Source organism: Opisthorchis viverrini (genome assembly GCF_000715545.1).
Source record: "Opisthorchis viverrini unplaced genomic scaffold opera_v5_10, whole genome shotgun sequence".
Taxonomy (NCBI): domain Eukaryota; kingdom Metazoa; phylum Platyhelminthes; class Trematoda; order Opisthorchiida; family Opisthorchiidae; genus Opisthorchis; species Opisthorchis viverrini.
Window position 1 is genome coordinate 3,381,176 of NW_008751666.1, and position 24,688 is coordinate 3,405,863.

The following is a 24,688-nucleotide window of genomic DNA, read 5'->3' on the forward strand; positions in this document are numbered from 1 at the left end:
AGTAATTCCTTCTGGTCCTACTATCAAGTACCTACTCCAGTGAACCTCTGTCCAAATACAGACTCTTCATTTTTTTGTTTCCTCGTTTCATATATCTTCCGATCCCTTCGAAGTATCCTGTATGGATTTCCTCTCGCGGGTTCTGAATGGCTGGTGAAGTGCCCGATAGTGGTGTTTTAGTTCCCTACAACGGAATGCTTGCAGCGTTTCGTGATCTTCCGTGCAAATGCTGAAATACTTAAACAGTGCTTTAAAAACCTAGTTCTGTGCATATCATTCAGCGGTTGATTTTCAGACTATATTTTTCAGGTCTAAAAGGATTTTGCACTTCCAGCTGATTCGACCATTCAACGATAGCAATGCATGTGACTGCAATGCGTGTGACTGCTTGCTGTGGGTAGTCTCGCTGAACAAAAATAAGGCTAACTCAAAGTTCGGTATTCACTCAAGGATGGGACTAGATTGTATACTTTATGCCACTCTCATCATAAACGATCCCCTATTGATAGCATCATACACATGCTAACCGGGAATGCTGTTTCAGATAGCCGAGTACTGTATTCCCAGCAAAGTCGTCATTACTCTGGTACCGTATTTGTTTACACCAATTGATTTGAATAATGGTTTAACTTATTGTTTAGGCGACCTTAGGCTCATTTACGTACTGATTCTAGTTACCCAAACAAGTTGAGCACAACATGACAGTTCGTATCGTCTAGGGAGAGTAAAAAAGGCTGAGCCTAAAACTGACAATAAAAGGTTTCAACAACGATAACAATGCGGATAACGTCTCACGGTCCTTTCAGCGACAACTGTGGACTATCAACAAGTAGACTCAGATCTACATTTTTTCACATTGTTACCGGCATATGTGGACTCATTGCATGTTTTCACTGGTTAGTTAGACAGTGTTTTGCTAACTCTAGTTGGTTTAGGAATTAAAAAGATTATAACCGTTCGTGCACTCAATAGTCAACCACATGATCCCGAAACCTTACAGAATCCTCACTACCAGCCGCAGTAAACTTGTAGGCATTGAGAAAATGGTCTCGGTGAATGCCAAGTTGAATAGAAATAACTCTTCAAGAGCATCATGGTAGACCTTTGAAAAACCTTACAAAACTTCATGTTTCCCAAAAATCCACGTGGCAACCAAAGTAACAAGTCTAGTCCCACAAGGACCGCTCTTGACCCCACTTTACCTTCATGGAAAATGGCACGTGTTTTTATTCGTTGCCACTCAACCAGAAACAAAACACTCCGGAAAAATGGATTTTCTCCGTCTGAAAAGATCCATATCGTTTCACTCTTTACATCAAATGTTCTTTGAAACATCCACTTAGGAATGAATCGGACTAGAAGAATACATGGGGATCACGGTTCAAAGCGCAGTGGGCAAGTACTTCATAATAGTAGGACTCAGAGGTGTCAGTCAACTGAATCACGTGCCAAAGGGAACAAACCGATCCTTCTCGACATTCAGTGACCTTTCCGTTTATCTACGTGGAAACCTTTTCTCGAATGGATCCTACCCTAAGCATAGTACACATTTGTCTTTTAGTCTCACCATCAGCCATAAACTCAGAACCCAATTCTCCTGTGATATACCACAAGTTAAACATAAAACGAATACAATTAAAGAGTTTTTCACGTCCAGTAGTGACCAAATCATATGGGGAAGAACGTCAACCCGAATTTCGACTGAAAATGGTCCGTCACGCCATTTCGGTAAATTCCATTTCAACTTCCCAGGACTGTCTCGGCAAATAAGCAGTGCTTTTTCCGAGACAATGAACAGAGATGGATATGCAGCGAGAAACAAATTCTACGTTTTATTTAAGAATATTTCCTCGATTTATCGAACTACTTTGGATTTGAAAATTCATATTTCCAATTCCTTCCGCAAACTCCCAATTATCCAGAGATATCTGGGCGGCAGCCGTGATAATTACTGATGTCTAATTAAATGATGAAACATTTTCTCTGAATATCTCAATGATAAAACCGGAACACAGGTTTCTATTGCTTTTCGAGCGAAAAATGATTTTTTGCGGACTGAGCGACCAAAAGGAGACCAAATCTCAGATTTCAAGCCTGACAGTCCAAGACGTCACGGGGCTAGAATTTATTGGAAATACCCCGCTGTGTCTGATAGACGTGTTTGAGTCATGAGAAAGATGTGGACAAAACTATTTATTCTGCTTAAGCGTTATGCAACCGGTGACCTCTGTCTGGCCCACCATTACATTTTTACAGGACATATTACTCAAAGGAGGACCAATGGATATGCCGGTTATTGTTACAGTCCTGTCAGCGAAGCATTGGGAAGAAGCAGCTGGAAAACACCAGGTGAGTAACACCCATTTAAATTTCAGTCCTCACAGGAGTACTCTAGATAAGTAGAATTTAAAAAATCGTTCTCAGGTTTTTTCATGAAAAATATCAACTTTGATTGCACAGAATGTCTTTCTAAAAAAGGTTTGTACCAATTGTACAATTCAAGTGAAACATTTGGGCAGAATCGCACAAGAGGTCCACTCTATTCACACGCTGAAATCACCCCATTAACGTAGACGATTAACTTGTTCATCTGAAAAAAAAACATGTAGAGTTAATGGTTAATCTAAATCGGAAAACATTCCGTGTTGATGGATACCATGCCATCGAAATTTTTTTGTGCACCCAAGTGCTACCCGTTTAAAACAAATCTCTTCATTGGTTGTCCAATACCGGTGTGTCGCTCATGCACTGCTAGTATTTTTCGGCGCTTTTCTTCAAAGCATTCGATTCATTGGTTTTAGAAGCGTTTTTGATTTATACCGAGAAGTATGGTTGTTTTTGTACCGTACACGAAGGAAGGAAATGTAGAATCGGCTGCAGACTTGCACAGCAGCTGACTTAACGCAGTACTCTGTTTCTTACCAGAGGCGGTTTCTGTTATTTGACTAGTTTTCACTTTTGATCCGAATAACTGTTTCCCTTGGGACTCTCACCTACTGTTGTTACAAGATACTAAAACATAAGCGCTATGGCCTATTCAGTTCATGATTGCATTAGTGTTTGCTAGCCCGAAAATCATTAATCTCAGGAAAAATTCCTGTCAATTCTCTAGTAACTTTGGATCATCTGACAGTTGGGTTCTCATTGTGCCATCCTGTTTCTACATGCCTACCCTGTCAGCGAACTAACTGATGGTCTTTTACATAAGCCTTTGTAGGAAACACTGTTTTCTCAAGAACGAAGTGACATCTTCTCGGGGGCCTTTATGGATTTTCCAACGACTGAAACAGTTAACAATACAATTTCCACTACAGTGTCTAGATTCATTTAACATTTGACCGTAAAATAGCCTTGACACGAGTGCATAGCTTGTTACCCGATGCTGAGCTCAAGTGCGGCGTTCCTGCTTCTTTTTGACCCTCGATATTAACGACTCTTCTTGCAAGGCGCCTACTGACCTGTCCGTTGACAGCCTTTCTTTGTCTCCCAGATTTCATTAACATCATCCGAATGGATTGACTTCTGTTACGCGTCACGTTTATTTACTCCCCGAGTTGTAGTTTTTTGCATTTCGGGTAGAAAGTGCACTTGGACACAACAGTAACTGTTTCCACAAAGCTGTTTTTTAATATAGAGGAGAATGTTGGTAGCACGGGTAACACAGATGGTCGTTGGTTTGTTCTCTGAGCCGGGTAGTTTGATTGAAAACGTTTCATCACCAAGCAAGGTGACATCACCAATGCGTTGGGTACACTCCACTACGCTCCCAAGCAACGAACTGATGATATCACTTGGATTGTTTTTTATCACTGGGAGTTGATGGAGGATTCCAATACAAAATTGCTATGCCCACTGAACTTGAGATTAACAACACTTTCAGGAGCTGGCATAATGAACTCTTCAGCCTTTTCTTTCACTAATTGGTAGGTTAATAAGTTCATTTGCTTTGATTGTGTTTATTCCAGCGCAATGACAGTGAGCGACTGAATCATGCTACTGTGACGGTAAACTGTAGAAACTGGCAAGAATACTTCCATTTCAAACAAGCTTTTCTATGTTTGTCACCTGGAAAAGGATGGTACCACAATGGCAGATCATAACTAGTGAATCCATAGGGAATTAATTATTGCCTATCCGTGTTTGACGAGTGGCGAGAATCATCCCAATAGGTATGATGGAGTGCTATCAAAAAGCGCATAAGGCTGTATATTCCCCGCAAAAAAGTTCATCGGGATTTTCATTGAGGCCTTGACGAAACAGTGCTTTAAGGGCAATCCTGCAAAGTGAAAGAGCGAGCTTAACTAATCAAGAAGAAACTCATTCGAAACACACGATAGATTATCTCATTGTGTTGGAGTTGTATACGAAGAAAACACAGAGTACTGAAAAATCGTTGTGGACTGAAAGGCCCTAAAGCCGATAAACTGCGCTTTCTGTTGCATCCCGACAGCAGTTGATAATTCTCATGCCGTATGAAGCCAATCTCACCAGAACAGCTGTTTAAGACAGCGCTGAGTATGTATACATCTTGCTTCCCAATTTTGGTAATAATCATGAGGGATTCCACCTTGAATGAGCAGCATTAAAATCAGCATTAAATGAGCATCACTAAAAATTGTGTGTTGACTTATGTGGTTTGTATGCCTGTACTGTATACATGCTTTACGTATCTAACTACTACTGCTTTGAAGGAATGGCAAAAAAAAAACAGAAACTATCCTATGTCATTTGTGCAAGTTGAGGTGAGGCAGCTTGACAATCAACCTCATTTTTCGAGTCCTAGCGGAACAAGCCTGCTTGAATCCTTCAGGCAGCGAAAATTATACTGGAACAATCCAATTTTTGTCACCATTAGTGCGCCAGTTTAAACCGGGTCACCGATGAGACAGTTGTATTAGATGGGTTCTCAGTCGAAACTCTCAGTGTCTCTCAATTACAGTTTTCCTGTTTTACCTTTTCGGATCCGGAATAATGTGCATGATGTGCATAATATATAGTGCATATAAAGGACTTCTAAATTGTGAGTGGGGGATTAAACTACTCAACCGTTTTAGTTGTTTAAAATAATGCAACCATAAACAAACGTTTTTTTGCAAGAAATAAACATTTCCCGTAGTTTGTAATAATTTTCGATTTTAACAATACTACTGAAGGACTCACTGACAATGGCAAACATTGAATAGCTTCAAGCGGTCGACAAACTTTGGATGAAGGGACCAAATGTCAAATGCAACCCATACTTCCTCTTTCATTTCTCTAACATCTGTCGGTTTTTTCATTTTTGGAGCTGCCTCTCTTTTGGAGCTGATGACTCGCCAAATTACCATTGAAGCGCTGCGTTCAATTGACTGTGATTTGGTCACAAGTGAACCGTACGAATGTCGGGTAGTCGTTTTCTTATAACCAGCCTACATTCCTACAGAACAGAACCTGAGATAAAACATTTGCAACCGACAATTATTTTTGAATCTCTGTTTTTATATTCATTCGGCGTGACACCTATATGACTCAGCAAATGATGTCAATCGATCATGAGCTTTCTAAACGGGGACAACAAAAATGCATAAAAGGTTTTGAATAAAAACAGTGCAGTGCATGTATTTTCAAAAGTTTAGGTATGATTTCGGAAGGATTCCAACGACAGATCTTGCATTATTCACCTGTTACTTTTTTTCACATATGTTTTGTATAGGTAATAGTCACATAGGTTGCCCCCAGAATAACTGATAATAACTGTCTGAGGACCTTTTTACTTAATGAGAGTCGTAAGTTGAACGTAGGACAGAGCATGTTGTTGCAGTTTCCGATATGAACACCAAGTGGTTTTTTCACCAAGCGGAAACTCCTCACTACAGTATATATGTTGAGGTTTTGTTCATTTATGGGAACCAGTAATGCACAACTCCGGACTACGCAAGATGGACTATGCTCAACAGATCACCCCAATCAGGGAAAGTGTAGAAGTGCGTCGATATAGTCTGCTCCAAGTTAAAAAAAACTGGAGAACCCAGATTTTCACTTTTGCATCACAATACGAAGGCTTATTCCCTCAGATCTGTTAAACCGGCAGCGTACTGTGCGTGATGCTTATGGCGATGACGGTGATGATGCTAGTGGGTGGTAATGAAACCTCCTGATGACCATGGGGATGCAGCAGCATTCAACTACCTAGTTAATCCAGTTTCGTACATCGAGGTACCTTGTGAAATTGCTACCCTGTTGCAAACATTTCCACGGGTGGCTGGTCGTTATAACTTGCTGCCAAATGTAGGTGATCTGCACACCCTTAAACAACCTCAGTACCATTAAGTTGGTGGATTCTGATTAGAAGAATGTCAATTGATAACACAAGTTTTTTGGCAGCACTGGTTGAACGGATTGAAGATATGTATCGACGACCACCTTATAGAAATTTGGATCATGCGATAGTTTGCTGACTCTGACCACCTGACTTCTGTTGGATTACACTTTTAGTTGTCAGGAATGGTCGGGTGGTTACCAGTGGTACCTGTTTACTCTTACGAGACATGGTGAAAAACTACCTTTACAATCTGCTTGGCCATCTTTTGGCTCACTTCGACAGTAATGGGCGGGATATTACAGTAGTGTATGAGGTATTGTATCAAAAACTTAAGATGAGTGTGTCACCAACCCTGATTCAAGTGGTGAAAAACTACCTTTACAATCTGCTTGGCCATCTTTTGGCTCACTTCGACAGTAATGGGCGGGATATTACAGTAGTGTATGAGGTATTGTATCAAAAACTTAAGATGAGTGTGTCACCAACCCTGATTCAAGTCAATAACTCGTGAGTTTCTAAAAAAAACGGAAACACGAAACTGACATAATATGGTAGATGCTGAAAGAATGGTCTATTTTTTTGCAATATATTCAGTAACGCCTGAAGTGTTCCGGCTCCTAAAATAACTTTATTGTGACCGGCAAAAAATTTCCACACAGCCCCCTCCATAGTCTCGTGTTTTTTGCTTCAAACTGATGTTTTCTGGTTACCCGATAGACTGGAAGATGGTTTGTCCAGAGTTATAATTTCTAACATGTCTGTGACTCATATGTAAAACTTTGACGGAATTTATTTGCCGGCATCTGACTTCTCTGCACCTTGACTTAGCCCACATCAAAATAAAAATAGTGACTAATGGGAGCAACCCAGATGAATTCCCGCAATTATCTGAACAGTTAGTGTTAAGTAATTTTCGATCGTAGCCTTCGGTTCGCGTAACTCCTTAAATCTACTCACAGCAATTCGCTACGAAGAGTAACTAACCTGGGACCTTGGCCATTCAGCAGTCAGATGCACTTGCAGCCTTTCTTGAATTCAAATAATTCATGCTCATACCCGAGTCCCATTATCATGTGAGATGCAGCTTATTCACACTTGTAGGCGTTGTGTGGGTAGTATACGAAGGTCAAGGGTTCTACCATGTCCAAGATATGCATCCTGAATTCGAAATAGCAAGGCAGGAGCATAAGCTGGACGCTTTATACTGAAAAGTTAACTGATTGTAATAAGATTTAAAATTTAGACGCAAGACCACTATTAAACTCAACTAACGAGGCTTGTAGACGTTGAGTGATCATCGGTTCTTTGGCTTGTACATTCAGTTTCTGAAATGTCTTTAGGTTAAGGACATCTCTAAAACACTGTTTATTTTGAATGGCTTCAGAACCTGCGAGATAATGTGATTGGTCATTAGTTCTCCGGGCAACAGGTAACCTAGGGGTAAAACGTTTGTGGTCCCACCAAGTGCTGTGCAGCCCAAATGGCCTACCTCGTTTGTTGGTAGTTCCTAGTCCGCTCCAGGACGACACCAACTTTGGGGAGGACAACTTGTGGCTTGAAAAAAATGGTACAAAGGGGCCTTTCGGAAAGTCTGTTTCTGTTGATTCATTCTAGCTTTCAGGATGGGTTTTCCATGGCTCTGTAGGCCTGACAAGAGATATCGCAGGACACGGTTTCCTAACAGTGTTGTTAACACCCATGCTGTTAGTATTATCCGGGCTGTCTGACTAAATGTTTGTGGGCGTAGGCAATGAGACATGATCACTGTAGACAAGTGTCGTGTATTATATTCGTCAAAGTTTTCTTCTTTTCCCCTTAGAGCTCCCTAAAATAAACTCCGTGGATTTACAACAGTGAAGCATCACTTTCAGTATGACAATGCTTCCAAGCAGCCCTGGAAGCAAGTTGGCTTCTTGTGTAATTTTCGAAAGGCGCTACTAGCAAAACAAAATTCTTGGCTCCCCAGAACCAGATAGTCTTTAGGAGTTGAATAATCCCGTTGATATTGGTAAGGGATGTTTGGCATGAATTTTACTGCTAATTAGTCGGTTTTCGGAGCAGCTCTGCCAAGAATTGGCTTTTTTACTGGTGTTCTTCAACCACTGTGGACGATTTTGCAAACTTGAAAAAATTACCTCAAGGTCTCCCTGACTTGTCGTCGATAAGTCCAATATAACCCACACACTGGTGATTCTCGTCATATTTTAATGGACCAAATCAAACCAACGAGTCACCAGATGATTGTTGGATGAACTCGAATTGTCAACAGAAAGACTGAAGCAATTCTGCTAGCATCAGGCCACACTGAATGCTGTGTCACTTCACTCACAAAATATAGTGGCTTGAATAGGCACGTTTTAGTCAAACCATCAGATTGTCTGATTTTTTCAGGGTCGAGCTGTAATAATTAGATATTTACTGCCTGCTTTCAGGATTATCGATTATTTTTCCGGAGGGAGAGGCCGGTAGAAATCAATTAGTGTACCAGTAAATATGGGCTGGTTTTTTATTAGACTTTCTGTGAAGGTGGGTATTGACTGCTCTTCCTTACGAAGCAGATTGTGGTATTCCAGTGAACAACAAAGATACTCGCAGATGCATGAGGCCACGTGCAGCTATTTTTTATCATACAAAAATCCGTGATCACAAATCAAAAGGATACATTTCATATTCTTCTTTTAATGTGGAGTCTACTCACTCTCGAGATACTCCTGCTAAGTCTGAAAAGGCTACATGACTTAAATTTTAGTGATAGGGTTTTCCACAAAAAAATCCTTTTGCATATTCGATTAAAGCGGCGAGCAGTACTTGCTTGTAGGCTTCCACCTTGTTCTATTGTTTTCGAACTGTGCGCATTTCATAAAGTAAACGAATCCACAAAGTTGTTGGAAAAACTTGATAGCCCACGGCCGGTTTCGTCCTCTCTTGGAGCTCGTAAGGTAGGCACAGTCTCCGAGTTTCCATCAATCTGATTGCACCCAAATTGAATAAAATTCAACAAGTGCAGTCATTTTCATATTAGTGTGGTTTGCACGGGTGGTTCACCTGAATCGTCTGTTTGCGATATTCTTGAGGTGAGTGTGCAGCACAAAAGCTGCCCCATTCTCAGCTGCTACGACATTCGAGATATCACAGTATATTTTTCTGGAGGAAAGTACTCATAGGGTTGGTTGCGTTTGAAAAAGACACATTCGGGACCGAAATGGACGTATACAAACTTTACTGCGAACACTATGTAGAATAGGTTTATTCTATTTTGAAAGTGATCGATGTGATGTAAAATGAAACTGCTATTTGACGAACAAGAATTCTGAACTGTACTATCCGTCGATCTATTTCGGGTCAAGTTTAAGACCGCTCCAATTTGGCACTTCCGAAATGACAAATAAAGTGGGTTGGAGCATTTCTAAACCTTCTACCTGTTGTTGTCATGTAAGTAAAACGACCCAAGTATCCTGTTTGGAGGAGTATGGGCGATTATCAGTTGGAATTTTTCAAAGGTTTGACAACTCTAACGCGTTGTAGATAGAGTACACAACTATCAGTGTGAAAATAATGACACAAGATGAGTATAGTGCTTGCCTTCTATCCGCAAAGAATAGCTCAGCTAATTAGCCCACAGTATACTTTCAGGTAGTCGAGGGAAACAGTAGGTTTCAGGTTGTACTGTAAAATTCACGGTCACCAAAGGATTACGGACTGAAGTAACATGTTGTAAATTTTGACAAATATTCTGTCGTTATTTTTCAGTAGATCGGAGAAGATCCGAAAAGGCAGACAGGATGGTTCACATGTACCCTCATTGTGTGGCTCACAGTTATATGAAATGTCACATTTACGTAAGGATGAAAGATGCTGTATACATCTAACCAAATGCATAGGTGCGGACAGCCTTTGGGCAGTGCATCGCCGGTATCGGCTTGTATGGGACATGTTAGATAGGCAAAGTTACCAGGATTGTAGATACCCCGTATCCAAATCGGATGATATTTTGGTTGTAAGTTCCTGTCAAGTCCATACTGAGCGTACTGAAAGTAGAGGATCAATGTTGTCCGCTGTAGCTCACTTCCTTATCGTACCACCTTGAGCCGAACACCATCTATTCGACCGGTAATCCAGTTTAAGTTTTTGGTCGTTCGCTCAGGTCAAGCAGTTTTGCATTAAACAAACTGCGTCTAACACTAGTCTAAAATTGGAACAATGCAACGGTGCTTTCATCTTCACGTTGGCTTCATCGTTCCTGAAGAATGATGCAACATTTTCGACGAAGTTCCCATCACGAGACATGTCTTTTACTGTGCTTTTATATACACACTAGTATATTTTGCTACTCATTCCGATTTCTGTTTTTTTCGCCCGAGATATTTCCAAAAGTGGAGAGTTGAGTTCTTTTTATCCATTCACCGGCCTCGTGTCTTTACGAAATCCGCACCCTAAATGATACTGCACTGCTGAGTGATACAACAATGTTGCAAATAGGAAAACATTAATGGTAGATTATTTATATTTTTCACTGCAAATGACCCCCGATTCCTTAGATGATGTTGGTTAACATCAATCATTGAATATCACTTCCTGCTTGCTCTAAAGGTTCCGGACAAATTCAGCTCTGGCAGTTTCTCCTCGAACTGTTATCGGACCATCAGAACATAGCGTGTATCACATGGGAGGGGACAAACGGTGAATTCAAACTTGTCGACCCGGATGAGGTTGCGCGCAGGTGGGGAGAAAGAAAGGCCAAACCGAATATGAATTATGACAAGCTGAGTCGTGCTCTGCGTTACTACTACGACAAAAATATCATGACCAAGGTACATGGGAAAAGATACGCTTATAAATTTGACTTCATGGGGCTCGCACAAGCAGTACATTCATCAAACTCAAATAGTTTGTGCGCAGATTCTGATTCAAATCTGCCGATTGATTACCGGGCTACCAGGATGAATTTTTCTCCACCAGGATCACCTCTCCCACGCGAGGGTGATACTATCAAATTTACACCCCCTGTGAATCGCCTCAGTGAACCAGCCAACAGGCTACATTTCGCTTTCAATCCTGCATATTCTACAAAAAATTATCGCCGCTTACACTCACCCAGTTCGTCGAATTCTCCGGAACCAGTCTACACCACAAGAGAAGTCAATCCTTGTTTGGAAACGAACGTCAATACGATACCTCATCCCTCTGTTATACATACATCATCCCCAGCCTCAGTATCATTTGGGCGGCCACATTCTCCCAATCCTCAGTGTTTTGTTAACGGCGGTCACGATGACCCCTACGAAAAGGTTCTACCAAACACACTTACACCAACCGAGCAATGTTGTTCAGTTTATTCGACGTTATTCCACGCGGGTGTTGCAAACCATCCTGAAGTTCATATGCCCCTAACAACAAACGCAAAACCGGGGGAAATGGTCGAATTCCGGAGGTCTTTCGAACAGCACAACACAAATAACATCCGCTCACTCCATGATGACGAGAAACAGCGCCGACCGGAACAAAACCCAGAAGTCCATTCTGTCCAATCTGCCAACAATCTCTCGACTTCACACTGCCCCGCTTCGATCAACTCCTCATTCTCTCGGCCCCGATGGACAAACGAAAAGTCACCGTATATCATAAATTCACCGAATGCACTGCCTTCCTGGAACACCCCTACACATAGGCTTACCCTTTCGGATAGCCCATTTCACAGTGATTTGCAAGAAAATCAATTTTGGAGGCACACCTCTCCAGTACATAATATTGCATTACCTTAGAACTTGCCGTTTTTCAAGGCAAAAAATTCATTCCCACATTATATACCCCATTGATTTCTGATCTCAGGAAATGGTCAGATAGAAGTTGGTATTTTGGCAAATGCTTGTATAAAATCCTGTAAGTAACAAGGTCTTACGTCTTGACGAATTGCATGTGAATCGTGCATTGAGAGAAGTATCTTTTGAGTTTACGCTACGGTAGATGCTTATAACTGTGTGAAACCCTCAAAATAAGGATTCCGTCAAGTTAGCCATATCCTCAAGTTTGAGATGCGAATTTCAAACCAGACAAGGTTTGTTAGATCTTTTCGTAGTAAACGTCTGTTGACTTTACCGTCATCAGTTTGTCCAAAAAGAAACAGCGGAAGTAGCGGAGAATGACAAATTTAGGTGCCGGATCGCGTTGGTCATGAGACAGACTGGAAAGTAGGTTATCCTGTGAAAAAAATCATCAGTCATTTGAAAGATGACACATGCGTGGCAAATAATGTCAAATTTATTTGCTCGTCACCTGGAACCCAGCTGAATCTCTCGTTTGTGACGTTCCCATGCAAGTTGTTTGATCTTATTTCCCTAACGTTGTCACCATTTGGTCGACCAGATTTGGCCAGTTGTTTGATAACGGTTATACGATGTCACCTATGATCTAAGAAAATGGCTAGACAATAGCAACCATGTTTGTAATAAACACAAAATTGTGTATGCGAATCGGCAGACATTGGAAAATTTCTTAGCTTTCACAGCACTGCCACTGCTTTTCTGTGGAACAAACAAAAAAGCACGCATGCAAAGACAGTGATAAATGTTACCTCGATTGCTTGTTCAGGCAAAACTCAGCTTAAACATTTATCTTATGTGTCCCAAAGCGCATTTAGTACGCAATTTCCGGCTTCTGACTAAAACTCAGTGTCACCGCTAATAAGGGTGAGGTGAGGTCGGCCTACCCGACCGTTAGTCGTCCACCGTCCCCCTCTTTGATGCGCTTCCAATGTTCGCAACATCGACCTGTTACATTGAAGAAACTTACCCGAAACAACTTTTTTGGATTTGAGGTCAGCAAGTCGGGCGTTTGATCAGCTTTTGCCAACTAGAAACGCTGGGTAGCCTATGCTTAGACAGCCACGTGGAACGTAGGAGTGATTGTCAATTCCACTAGCCACGGCTTTAGGATGAATACGGGTGCCCGTGAATTACCAGTAACGTACGGGTCTGTGAGGCGCAACAAATTAAATGCCACACCATTTCCGCTCACCTAAAGACTGTTGGGTTGGAAGAATAAATTTACTCGGAATGACCTTACAGAAGGTTGGGAGTTAAACAATACACTAGCATAATGAACTCTGCTTTTATGGTCTATTATTGACCTGCATTTGGTTTCCATTAAGTTAATCAGGGAAGACCCCAGACAAGTCCTCGTAGCCCGCCTCACTGGCCTCAAAAATACCTACCAACTACTACAGGGCACTGAAAATTAGTTCGCCAAACAATCTTTAGATTACAATTTTCAGTGTTTAGTAGTTCAACAAACAAAAGCCTAGCCTAAATTTTCACCAGATTCGGTTTTACCTCACGATAATCCAGTCTTTCTGGTTAGCAAGTGTCACACATCCGTGCAGATCATTGCTGTCAATGATTGGAATATTAATATGGCTGAGTAAACTAGCGTCTGTGCTGGCTTGCGTATGAAAAAAGCGGAAGAAGCGAAGTTTGCACCAGAAAACCCTTGAATACTTTCAACCTTGCATCCTGCAAAGTTATATTGTCGGTATGGTTCAAGTAAACTTCCATCTAAGTTAGTAAATCGATGTGAGTGCAATATTTTGTGTTGAAACTGCAGCTGACAGAAGCCCAACCGCCATCATCATCTGATTCATCGCTTAGTTCAGACTTCTTCAGTGGCCCCAAAACATCCGTGTTTGCAGTTTTATTTTTACCAATCGAATCGATAACAAAGTATAGTAACACTTTTGAGGAGGCTCACTACTAGGAAATGGTCTTTTAGCTTACATTGGGGGAGGGGTGACTTTCCCTCGAGCTTGATGTCCATAATGCGATATGTACGTCAAACCTGGAAGGCCGGTCGCATAAATGGTCGTTTAAGAGAACCTTCGACGGTTTTCGTCTTTTTTTCTGGTGCACTTGTCGAAATTCTCTGATTAGCGTCTTTTGACGTAACTTGTGGTTTTTGTTCGTTTCTGTCCCACCTTCTAGGTTTTTTCCATTAGAATCCCTATTAAACCCGTTACACTATTCCAAGTGAAGGCTTCACCGATGTTGTAATTAATAAATAAACCTAATGGATCTTTCACAAGCATTCTAAAAACCACCCAATTTAAAATAACGACCACGTTAATGTCACCTTTAGTCGCATGCCCGGATGATTTTCAAAGAGACTTTGATTACTTCCTAATTTGAAAATCCTAGGCCGACTGTGAGTATGTAAAATGGCACACAGAAGGTTTAATCGTCTAGCAAAATCATTGGCTTGCATAGTACGTTCACTAGTAGTAAGGTTAATCGGTTGTTCTACACATCTAACTTTAAGCAGGAACACGTCACTCGGTGAAACTAATTTTGGTCCAGTAGTTTAAAACCTTTCGGTGATTGACGTGTGTGTGTGTGTATTGTATTTTTCCTAACGTCTCTGTCCCGCTAACTAAAGATGGATAAAGACTTATTAGAAACTCTTTACTACTTTACTCAAAATTACCTCTGTGTTAAAGTTTCCCGCATTTGACAGCTTGGAGAACGGTCCCTAAGACCGACATGATATACTGCTTTCCAGCAACGCACTCTTCCTACGAGGTATGAGACCCTGATTATTAAATGAGAACGTCAGATTTGTTTTTTCGACAGTGATTTGTACTGAGGTATATCTGTTACTCTGCTATAGTGTGCAGATATGCAACCCTTCCCTTTTAAAGCGGTCAAGAAACAGCCTATGTCCCCAAGGGAAATAGATTGAGGCGTTTACTGAAAGTAAGCCGAGTTGAAAAATCTAAAACCAATGTTAGCATGCTAGCATTCAATCACGCGAATCAAAATGCAGCAAATTTGGAAATTCCTTCTTATTTTGGCCGTGGAAATCCCAGTCCCAAACCTTAGCTTTCAACATGCCATAAACTTAGGACAGGTGGCCATCACCGCCGGTTTCAAGGCACGCCAGGTGTTAATCTGTGCCAGTTGATAGAATTTCCAATGAAATATGTTAATTATTGTCCACCAATCAAGGTGTCACCGTTGATTTGAGGGATGTATGCAATTCACAACCAACTGAAATGTGATCCAAGACGTGGGCTGAGTGCCCCTGAAAAATTCGATAACCATGGATACGTGATCTTAGTGGTTATCTTATGGAAACAGAGGTCAATTAAAATCTAAATGCGATAGTCGCCGAGTGAGATGGAAAAAGATGACGACGACAGTAGAAACTTGTGTGTTGCTTATTTTTTTGCGCTGAGGAAACATAATATGGCGATTGAACCCTTCGATTTCCATTTGTTGAAGGCTGCATCTACATGTAGTGGTTTGTAGGGTGGGAGAGACCAACGGAGCTGGATGTATCATGCAGTTATAAATGAAGTTGATCTTTACTGACTACTGTTTATTGACGTGTGGGCAAACAAAATTCCAACACGTGCATTTAACTATTAGGGACACCAATAAAGGCTTTGATCATAACCAGTAACAATAATACGCACTACTTGTCAGTTTTCTGAAAACTTCGAAACAGCACATGACTAGTTTCGCCCTTGTAGGACCTCATCAGCTAAGCGTAATCGGCGAGTTTCCATCAAATATGTTGTGCTTGAACATTAAACAGTGCGCAGTTGATGATGTGCAGTATATTTTCTTGAGAAAACATGCTACTTCCGAATTAGCTGAAAACTCTTCAACGGCTAACTATAACAGGTTTGGTTGGATCTCTCTTTGACACCAACTTAATTTGCATATGAGTGCATTTTGTCAGCGGTTAGATCTGTGATTCCTCGAACGTTAGGGAACACCCTTGGTGGACGCAGATTTTAATTTTTCATGAGGAAAATATACTGCATTATCTAGATCAGCAAAGCAAATGAAACATGAGACGGTCTTTTCGCAGCACTTTCACCTTAAGATTAGCATAAATGCGAATTCCTGCTATAATTAACTTGAGGCCCTTGTTAGCACGACCTGATTTTCAAAAGCAAAACGCATTGTTCAAATGTATTATTAAACTTGCTCGGACTTCCGATCTAATGGGATGGTCGCTTTATCATCTGCATGTACCGTTGGGCTCTCTTCCACGCCGAATCACATGTAACAACACGCGGTCACTGACAATAGCCAATTGAGCACTACATGTATTCCACAACTTTGAAGATCAAAACTCCTGAGGAAGAATAAGTGTTCTGTTTTAGGAAAAGATTAACTAGTCGACCACTTTGCGAACAACTTCTTAGCCTCACTGAAGCACGATTGGCAGACCAGCTCATCCGAGACTCAACTGGGTAGTCGCCTTTTGATTGACCGCAGACTTCTGTGCAGTGCTTTATTCGTCTAACCATACGGTGTCCTCCAACAACCTATCAATCGCGAACCCAAATGGACCACATCTCCACCGGTACTGATGGCGCGGACCAATAAATGATCGCCGATTGTTTTGAAATATCTGTTTGTATCCTGACCATGGACACGTCTGTACTCGTTTCTTCCGTTTCTAGGGCTGAGTTAGGGTTACTATTGACATGTTCCTTCTTTCTCACATATTTTTCTTTCCTCTTTGTCTACCTTACCAGCAGCTCTCTCCTTTTAGGCTTGGTATTTAGAACTGATGACTCCATCCGTCCTGCATTGGTTTTGCAAGCGAATACTGCGCATCACTTAGTGCCGACATCCTCAGGCATCTTGAAATCAATCTTCAAGCCTTGATGTCCAGTTTATCTGGCTGCCTTCAATGTCTAAACTCTGAAGCAACCAGAAAAACAAGCTGCCCTTGCTCTTACAAGGGAAAAACAGAACCAAGAGTTCAAAATGCAAACACGGTGGTTGAGCTAACCGCCCCATCAAACTCTAATTGCTTCTGGCTATACACTTTTGTCGACGCAAAGGCTGCTGCGCCAGGAAGTGCAGGTATCACTATCATCCTAATTCACCGGGTGAAAGTATCCCTGCTTGCCTGGATAATCAGTGATAGTCAGATCTCTGCAAAGCTGTTGTTGTGTTTGCTGGTTTAAGACATCTGTAGCATCAAGGCGGTATATCGCTGAATCTCAAAGGATGTGTATAAAGCTACTGTACTGTGGTATAGTTATGAAACCTGGCCAGTTCGAGCAGCGGAACTGAGATGACTTCAGGAGTTTGACAAACGTTGTCTCCAAACCATAGCAGATATGAGTTGGTGTCGGCGAATCTGTAACACGGTAATTAGGAAGCAAGTTTTGGGTTGTGCAACGGGAAATTCCATCGAAGAATGTGTCCAGCAATAGAAAGTGCGTTGCTCATATCATGTATTGCGTATTCCAAACCATCGTTCGACCAAAAGAGAGATGTTTTCCGTATCCATTTCAAACTGGCGAAAGCTGCGAGATGGCCAACGCTTGACATGATAGAAGGGTATGAAAAAGATTACGAAAAGTCTGTGTGGTGTTGTCGAGACACCCCTTCCCGAATGGGGACCGCTCGATCTCCACTGTGCCTGGTGAAAGGCGCTGCAACCTATGGCTACTAATCGATATCACTGGCGTTGTTGTGATCAGGTTCTATCCAGATTGGCTGACTGGGTGCATGGAGATGTAGACACCTCAGAATGGTTGTAGTAAGCTGGCACTAAGTCCTTCTCCTACACTTTCATTCTTTTCTCCACAATAAGGTTTCCAAATAAGTGATGGTTGTACGTCAGTGCTGAAGGCTGATGTCATGCTATCGATGACGATGGCGACGATGAAAAATGCGTAGGCTTTTAATCAAGTTTCTCTAACTTGTATAAGTTAGGAGAACAATGGACATTCCCTGTCTGCTTTGGTGTTACACTTTTCGTATCATAGCACGAAATCATACACAATAAGGCATTTATAAACAAATGAATTTATCATGGAAAATGTCTCTTTGGTCTATTTTTCTTTCTATCAAGTTCTTCATGAGGTTCAGTACAGAGTTTAATTTCCATAACTTTCATCTCAAGAATAATTATTTAGTAAAATTAAAGTCTCGTGGACAACATGTAAAATCAAACTCTAGTGAAGACTTTAAGGAGCCCTTAATAGCTAAGATTCACGACATAATAGGTATGAATTATCATCGTTTAGTTAAAATGAAGCTTATCCCTTGCAGATTTTTTAATGAAATTGGCCCCGGAAAGTCCGAAATTAAAAGGATCATACTAGATTCCCAACTGCTGTGGAAATTTTCAATTATTAACACACTATAAACCAGAAAGTTAGGAATTCAACTTTAAAGTTGAGAAGTGCAAATCATTGTGTATTGGGTACCAGTAGTCAACGTTGTACACAGTTATTTTTCTCCCAAATGGAAGTGCATTGTAGCCAGCTATATCCAGTATAGATGTGTGCCGGTCAGGATGAATGACTCGGTTACATGGGTGAGAAGCTATTTGTGAGCAAGCTAGACAAAACGCTGTCTTAGCTGTTTGAGCAAGAAAATTTGTGCAGTGGCAGATGTCTGATCATTTCCTGGAAATGACATTGCAATGTGCTCCCTGTGAACCGGTTTTAGTTATAGCTGTCCTTTGGTCATCTGTACTTTGAGTTTCGCTGTTTCCACTATGCTTTCCGTCTTGTAGTACTCATTTGCTGCATAATGTCCATCTTCGATTCGGAAGGGGCCATTGGTACATGAATAGTGAAACTAGTTGTTAGAACCTTGGTATGCCATAGTCCATCAGGAAGACAAAATCCTAGAAAGTATGATGTTACAATGATTTGAAGGCGTAGTTACAAAATTGGGCACGTGTTTTTGACCTTGTTAGGATGAATTTATTTACTTTCACTCTAAAAATGCAGTACAATTCGTAAGTCATCAGTTTTGGATTTCGGTGATATTCTTTGGGTTAGATGTATTCGAGTTGCTTCACTCATCTGACGGTAGAATAATCATCTCTCTAGGCTGCTACTGCCGTGGAATTTCCGTATTGAAGCCAAACAGATTGGCCTATCCAACGCCAACTGCCAGTGTACAGTGCACTTTGGAAGTGGGTATTTAAGCTCCTTTTTCAGCAAGAAGCGGTGTTAGAGGGAACTCGCACATATCCTTTATGGCAGTCTAGTCAGATTTGCTGTGCAAGTGTCACTTAAGTGCAATACCAACGATTTCGAAGGGCTTAATTTGATACGATACCCTTAAATGAATCGATCAAGACTCATCGATAGAGAGTTTAAATGACAGCTCTAACTATATTCTACTACTATACTACCACTGTTTTTCAGCTTCCTTCGATGTTACCGACACATTTAAACAGTCCAACCGACCACCAGTGAGCCCTCCTTTCTAACGGACAAGTACACTATAAATCGGAGTCTCCATGCTGAATATTCCTGTAACTTTGACGTACAGACTGATATTAAGTCCGACAGGTCGTTTGTTAAAGGCGTGAATGTTTCACGCTGGTGAATATCTCACTGCAACGCTACCAGGCATTCCAACTTAAGAATGTCGTGTCCCATCATTGCACTACATTATTACATTATTCTCACTGAGCAGAAACGAATTGTTCGAATTCTATTCTAAAAAATGTCCCGTCTAGTTGGTATTCTGTCCTCTTGAAAACACTTCCTTTTTGTGCTTTTCATGACAAGAAAGCTGCCTTTCGTCATGGACGATGAGCACTCACTACATCTTGTCAAAAAATGTTGATTCACTTCAAAAATGAGTAATTTAATTAGTCTCTCAAACGAAAAAAAACATGCAATAACTCTTTTTTCTCTCATCTTTCTTATATAACCTAGTCAGTAACTCACCTCTGTCATGCTGTCTTACCCTAGTAGATAAGCTAGGGTAAACTCCTTAGTTAAACTCCCATTCATGATAAAATTGCTTGAACTGAAGAATCATTGAAGTCCTTTTTGGTTATTAGCTTAGTGATATTCGTTCCAGAATGAAATCTCGTTGCGACTATATTCCATAGAATTTTTGTTAGATATTCACAGCATAGGACTACATCAGCGTGATGAACACAAGTGTCACGAAACCGGTGGTGGGCCGTCTTCGCGATGTTGAGCACTCATCTCAAACTACTAGTATCAAAAGGAAAAAACTTTGCTGATTATCCTTGCAACGGAATCTTGGGGTAGCTTATGCGGAAGAATACCAGTGTGCTGTTGACCATATGAGAATCCATCCAGTCACTATTTCAGACAGTTTTATCATACACGTTAGATTAGAATAAATATGCAATCAAAGTGCTGCCTTATTCAGAAATTGGATATCTCATCTTTTGGCTAATACGCCCTCCTGACGAGAATTAGAAAGTGCAAAACCGCTACCAGTTCGTCTGCCAGTTATGAATCGTGGTTTTATACCACTTACAACAAACCAACATTCTTTCTTCAGAAATACTCTGTCAATAGAACGTTTTTCTCTCACCAGAAGTGTCCCAGTAAAACCTTAAACAAAAGGGGATCATGTTTTGTGAAAATTCATGTTTTCCTGATTGGCTGCATTCGCCGCTGACTTCTTAGCGTTTGTCAGTTCCGTCCAGAGCTGATCACAATCGATCGAGCCTACTCTTTAGCCGAACTGTTTTTCATTTTATTGCGTGACATACCAGGAAGCACTTGCAGCATCTGTCTTTGCGGGTCAGCATCACTATAACCATGGGACCACCACATAAACTTCAAACATGTTGGCAACAAGACATGTTGGTCATAAATAACTGGGATAAATATCTAATGACACTTTTCAAAGCCCAAGATTATTACTTCTTTGGGCAAAATGCGTTGCGGAAAGCTAGAGAAACGACTCTCTCCTAAGAGAATCGTCTGGAGACTATCTTTGTTCTCCTCGGATCCTCATGTACAGGGTTTCGATTTTATTGGGTGACCGAGAGGAAATAATACGAAACTGTGAGTAGAGAAAAGCCGCGAAAAATCGGTGCAGTCTTTGAGGTACAATCTTTACGGCAGTTCACGACTTGTGCACTTACCTATGATACCTGAATAAACTCGGTGAAGCAGTTTGTTTTTCCAACTTCATCAGTTAGGAAGGGAATATTCAAGTTTGTAACTTAGTCCGATTTTCCAAGGAATTGTTAAAAAAACTTCTATTTCAAGGAAAAAGGGTAGGGACACAGGATTTTCATGGCATCGGGTCCTTTCTTTCGGTTTCTGTTCTCAAGGACTTTACATGAAATAGAAGACAATTTGCATGAAATCCGGTCAACTTTATGTTGCCTACCTTCTTATTTATTGGGATGACCTCCAGAAATTAACCAGGAAGCTGAAGGGTGCCTAAACTAGAGCAGCTGTAGGTCTCTTAGTCTGTCTCCCTAGGCGAGACGAACCGACGAGTGAAAACCGACAACAATATAGAACATTGCCTGCTCACGCATTAGCAGACTGAGGGTTCTCTCTCAGACTGGATAATATTTACATCCTTCATTGAGTACCGGAAAACTCAAAGAAACGCCGTGAAAGGAATGACTCTACAACCAGGAACGCCCCGGGCGATCTTGTCCAGTGACCTTTTGTTCCACCTGATATAAATGACAGTTTAGGACACAATCTGTTTGTCCCATGCTATTAGACGTGTATACTGATGAACATATGGAGCAAAGATTTCCTATCACAAAATCGTATCAGTTCTTGAAATGCCATGATGTTTTGAACGTAGCAGAAAAAGCAGACCGGAAGACATCCAGAATGAAATTTAAATGATCCCGAAACGTTTTCAGAACCGTTTCTCAATCTTCTAGCAACCTATTCAACCATGATAACACAAATTCTGTTGAAATTTCTGTTTACTTAATTGTTTATATCCTTATACTGCACAGATGGGTGCCTGACAAGTGGGTCGATGATCAGAAGGGTAAAACAAAGCACTCTTTATTTGACGCTGATGAAAACTCCTGGATAGTCTAACACCGATTTCGTCCCTTTTAGAACTCGTCGAATTGGTCTGAGCTTCAAAGTTACGTTAATCTTTCTTCGTATTTGAACACAAAATGGGACTTTTTTGGAGATAAACATCCGTTTACAAGGTTACATTTCTGACCGAGGAACCCAGGTGATTCTCATTGGAATCTGATTCAGCGTGAATCCTCCGAATTCGATAAATCCTGCAGCAAGCAAGAAAGAAACACGCTACATCCTCCTGACCCTGATCAAGTCGATGCATTAGCTGTCAACTTCAATAAGCCGGTGTATTCGTGACCATGTGATGTGAACTGACGGATCGTTAACTGCGAGTTGATCACACGTTCAAACGGCCCCCTATGTCCAGAAGATGTAGCCTCCAACTAATAGCCGGAAGATTGTGAGTTAAAACTTCCCTGGGTATTCGCGAAGGATGAACTATTGATAATTCCCAATTAGAATAAAGCCTCCGTACAGTGATCCTCGCTTGAATGAAATTTTGCTAATACTCACTACTGTGTCACCAGTCTTCCCATCAGAATAGTCAACGATGTGAGTGGTTGGCCTGGAGAGGTGCGAGCTAATAAAAAGTTTATGCGGCACTAAACTAGCAGTGATTCCAAGGCTGTGTGGCAGATAGCGTCCTTAACCCGATCACTATCAATTAGTTGGACGGCCTGGTTGTACGGGAACTCATTTACATTTAGCAATACCCACGTTCGAAGACAGCGGACGTATCAGCCGCGAAACTGCGGTCTATCTTAACTAACTGTTATCTTTCATCCCCATGAGTGCAATAGGGTTATTTTAAACTGAACGCAGCAGACCAAAATTAACACCCCGGAAAAGGGTTTCTCTGGTAAAAATCTTACTTGTTACTTGCTTCAAACTTTACAGCAATTTAGACCTAATCTCAGGTGTTTGTAACGAACGCACAGTTGAGCCACATTGCAGAAATTCTACTGGAGGTTACCTAATGCTGTACAGTAATTTTTCGTGCTTTCATTTCTAAACACTTGAGCCACTACTTTGGAAAACGCCTTACATATATCATTTAGTAGTAGGTACTCTCTATCGACCTCCTCAGGTCATGCACATTCTAACCTCAGTTTGACTGATAGTTTCAGTGGTCCGGTTCGCCCGCATTTCTACCCGAAGAAAATATTCTCACCCAACCTAAACCCAAACATGTTATTTTGCATTGGAAGCTGGTTGATTTGCATAGTGAACGTTTACACTTTCTCCAACTGCCTCTGTATCGCCCGCTTTTTTCCTAAAGCGCGCTTCCCACATCTCACCCGCATGCCGGCGTACAGAATTGTCTGAGTCGCTTGTCTCCTGCTCGTGCTCTCTTATTCCGTAGCAAAGCATCGGACCACTGTCTGCAACAGCACTTCACTTTTCCAATTTTATTGAGCTTGTGTCTGCGTACCGCCTGGGTAGATACGGGTTTGAGAATTTTTGAGGACCCTGTCGAAAAAAATAATGCAAGCAGTTTTACCATTCAATCTATTCTATGATGTCTGTATGCATGCCCAGGGCTGGGGAGAGTGATTCTGAACACAGGGGTGTGCCCATTCTCACACAGAGCAACAATCAACCTGTTAAGTCTGCACAAGCGTGCCGATGGATGCCGATGAGGTAAAATGCGGGACGGTTTGAGCGTGCACAGGCATCACTACTTATCAGACCTGTCTCAAAATACCCGGTTAACACATTCCACATGAAGGGCTCTAGGGCGTTGAACAAGATTTAATCAAACGACATTCGAGGTTGGAATTTGCACTGCTATAATTGACAGGGGAAATGCGGGATTTGGACAGTATGCGGTTTCACAATTTTTCGCCTTTGCTGGCTGACTATCGAGACTTAGAAAATCTTCATGCCTCTTGGAAGAACGGCTTGTTACCCACAAATCTTTCTAACGAAAAGTCGAGTGCTCTAGGCTGGTTTATATTTTCGATGCTCCCGTTTTGTTTTGGAATTCATCATGGAGGCAGTTTGATCTTTCAACTTTTATTGCAATCCATCTATCGCTCTATTTCTTGATGAAGAATGAGATGCTGCGTGAATTTCAGTTAGCGGGAAAAAAAGAGAAAATATTCTGGGACCGGGATTCTTTTGAGCCTGTCTGATAAAACGAATAAACTTATTTACTGTACAAATAGTACAAGCGACAACAACTTTCGACCTAAAAAACCGGCAACTCAGCCTGACGATCATGACTTCCCTTATTTGAGTCTCCACGATGAATACCGCCAGATTGCCGTGTTTTCTTGTAGCTAAGATTATTGTGCGCAAGAAAGTGACCAATTAACACAATAACCTGTCCAAATGAGCAGATAAGCTTATCGCTGTACTTCCAAATGTCAAGGTCGGATTGGCTAAAAGACTACGGATGTAAACAGCTATGGATGGACGCATACGGCCTAAATAAAATAGTATGAATATTATGGAGACTTCTAAGGGCTAAGTCCAAGCACAACAGAACCATGTTCTTGTGGCACTGTTTGAAACCACCATGCACAAGAAAGTAATGCTTCTGAGCAGGCTTTGCA

The 24,688-nt window shown here is 41.3% G+C and overlaps 2 protein-coding genes across 2 annotated transcripts in view; one reads left to right on the plus strand and one right to left on the minus strand.

Annotated features, from left to right (window-relative positions):
- T265_01008 (hypothetical protein) overlaps positions 1–12,063 on the plus strand; it is a gene marked incomplete at both ends in the record, with an annotated part of 17,754 nt that extends 5,691 nt beyond the window's left edge. Inside the window, 2 exons of the mRNA XM_009164923.1 lie at positions 2,257–2,349; positions 10,892–12,063. Coding sequence (XP_009163187.1) covers positions 2,257–2,349; positions 10,892–12,063 — 1,265 coding nt within the window. The remainder of the gene's footprint in view (positions 1–2,256; positions 2,350–10,891) is intronic.
- The window catches only part of T265_01009 (hypothetical protein), a gene marked incomplete at both ends in the record, with an annotated part of 49,037 nt that overhangs the window by 8,064 nt on the left and 16,285 nt on the right, over positions 1–24,688 (minus strand). The window contains 2 exons of the mRNA XM_009164924.1: positions 2,561–2,590; positions 22,644–22,695. Of these exons, the coding sequence (XP_009163188.1) occupies positions 2,561–2,590; positions 22,644–22,695 (82 nt within the window). The remainder of the gene's footprint in view (positions 1–2,560; positions 2,591–22,643; positions 22,696–24,688) is intronic.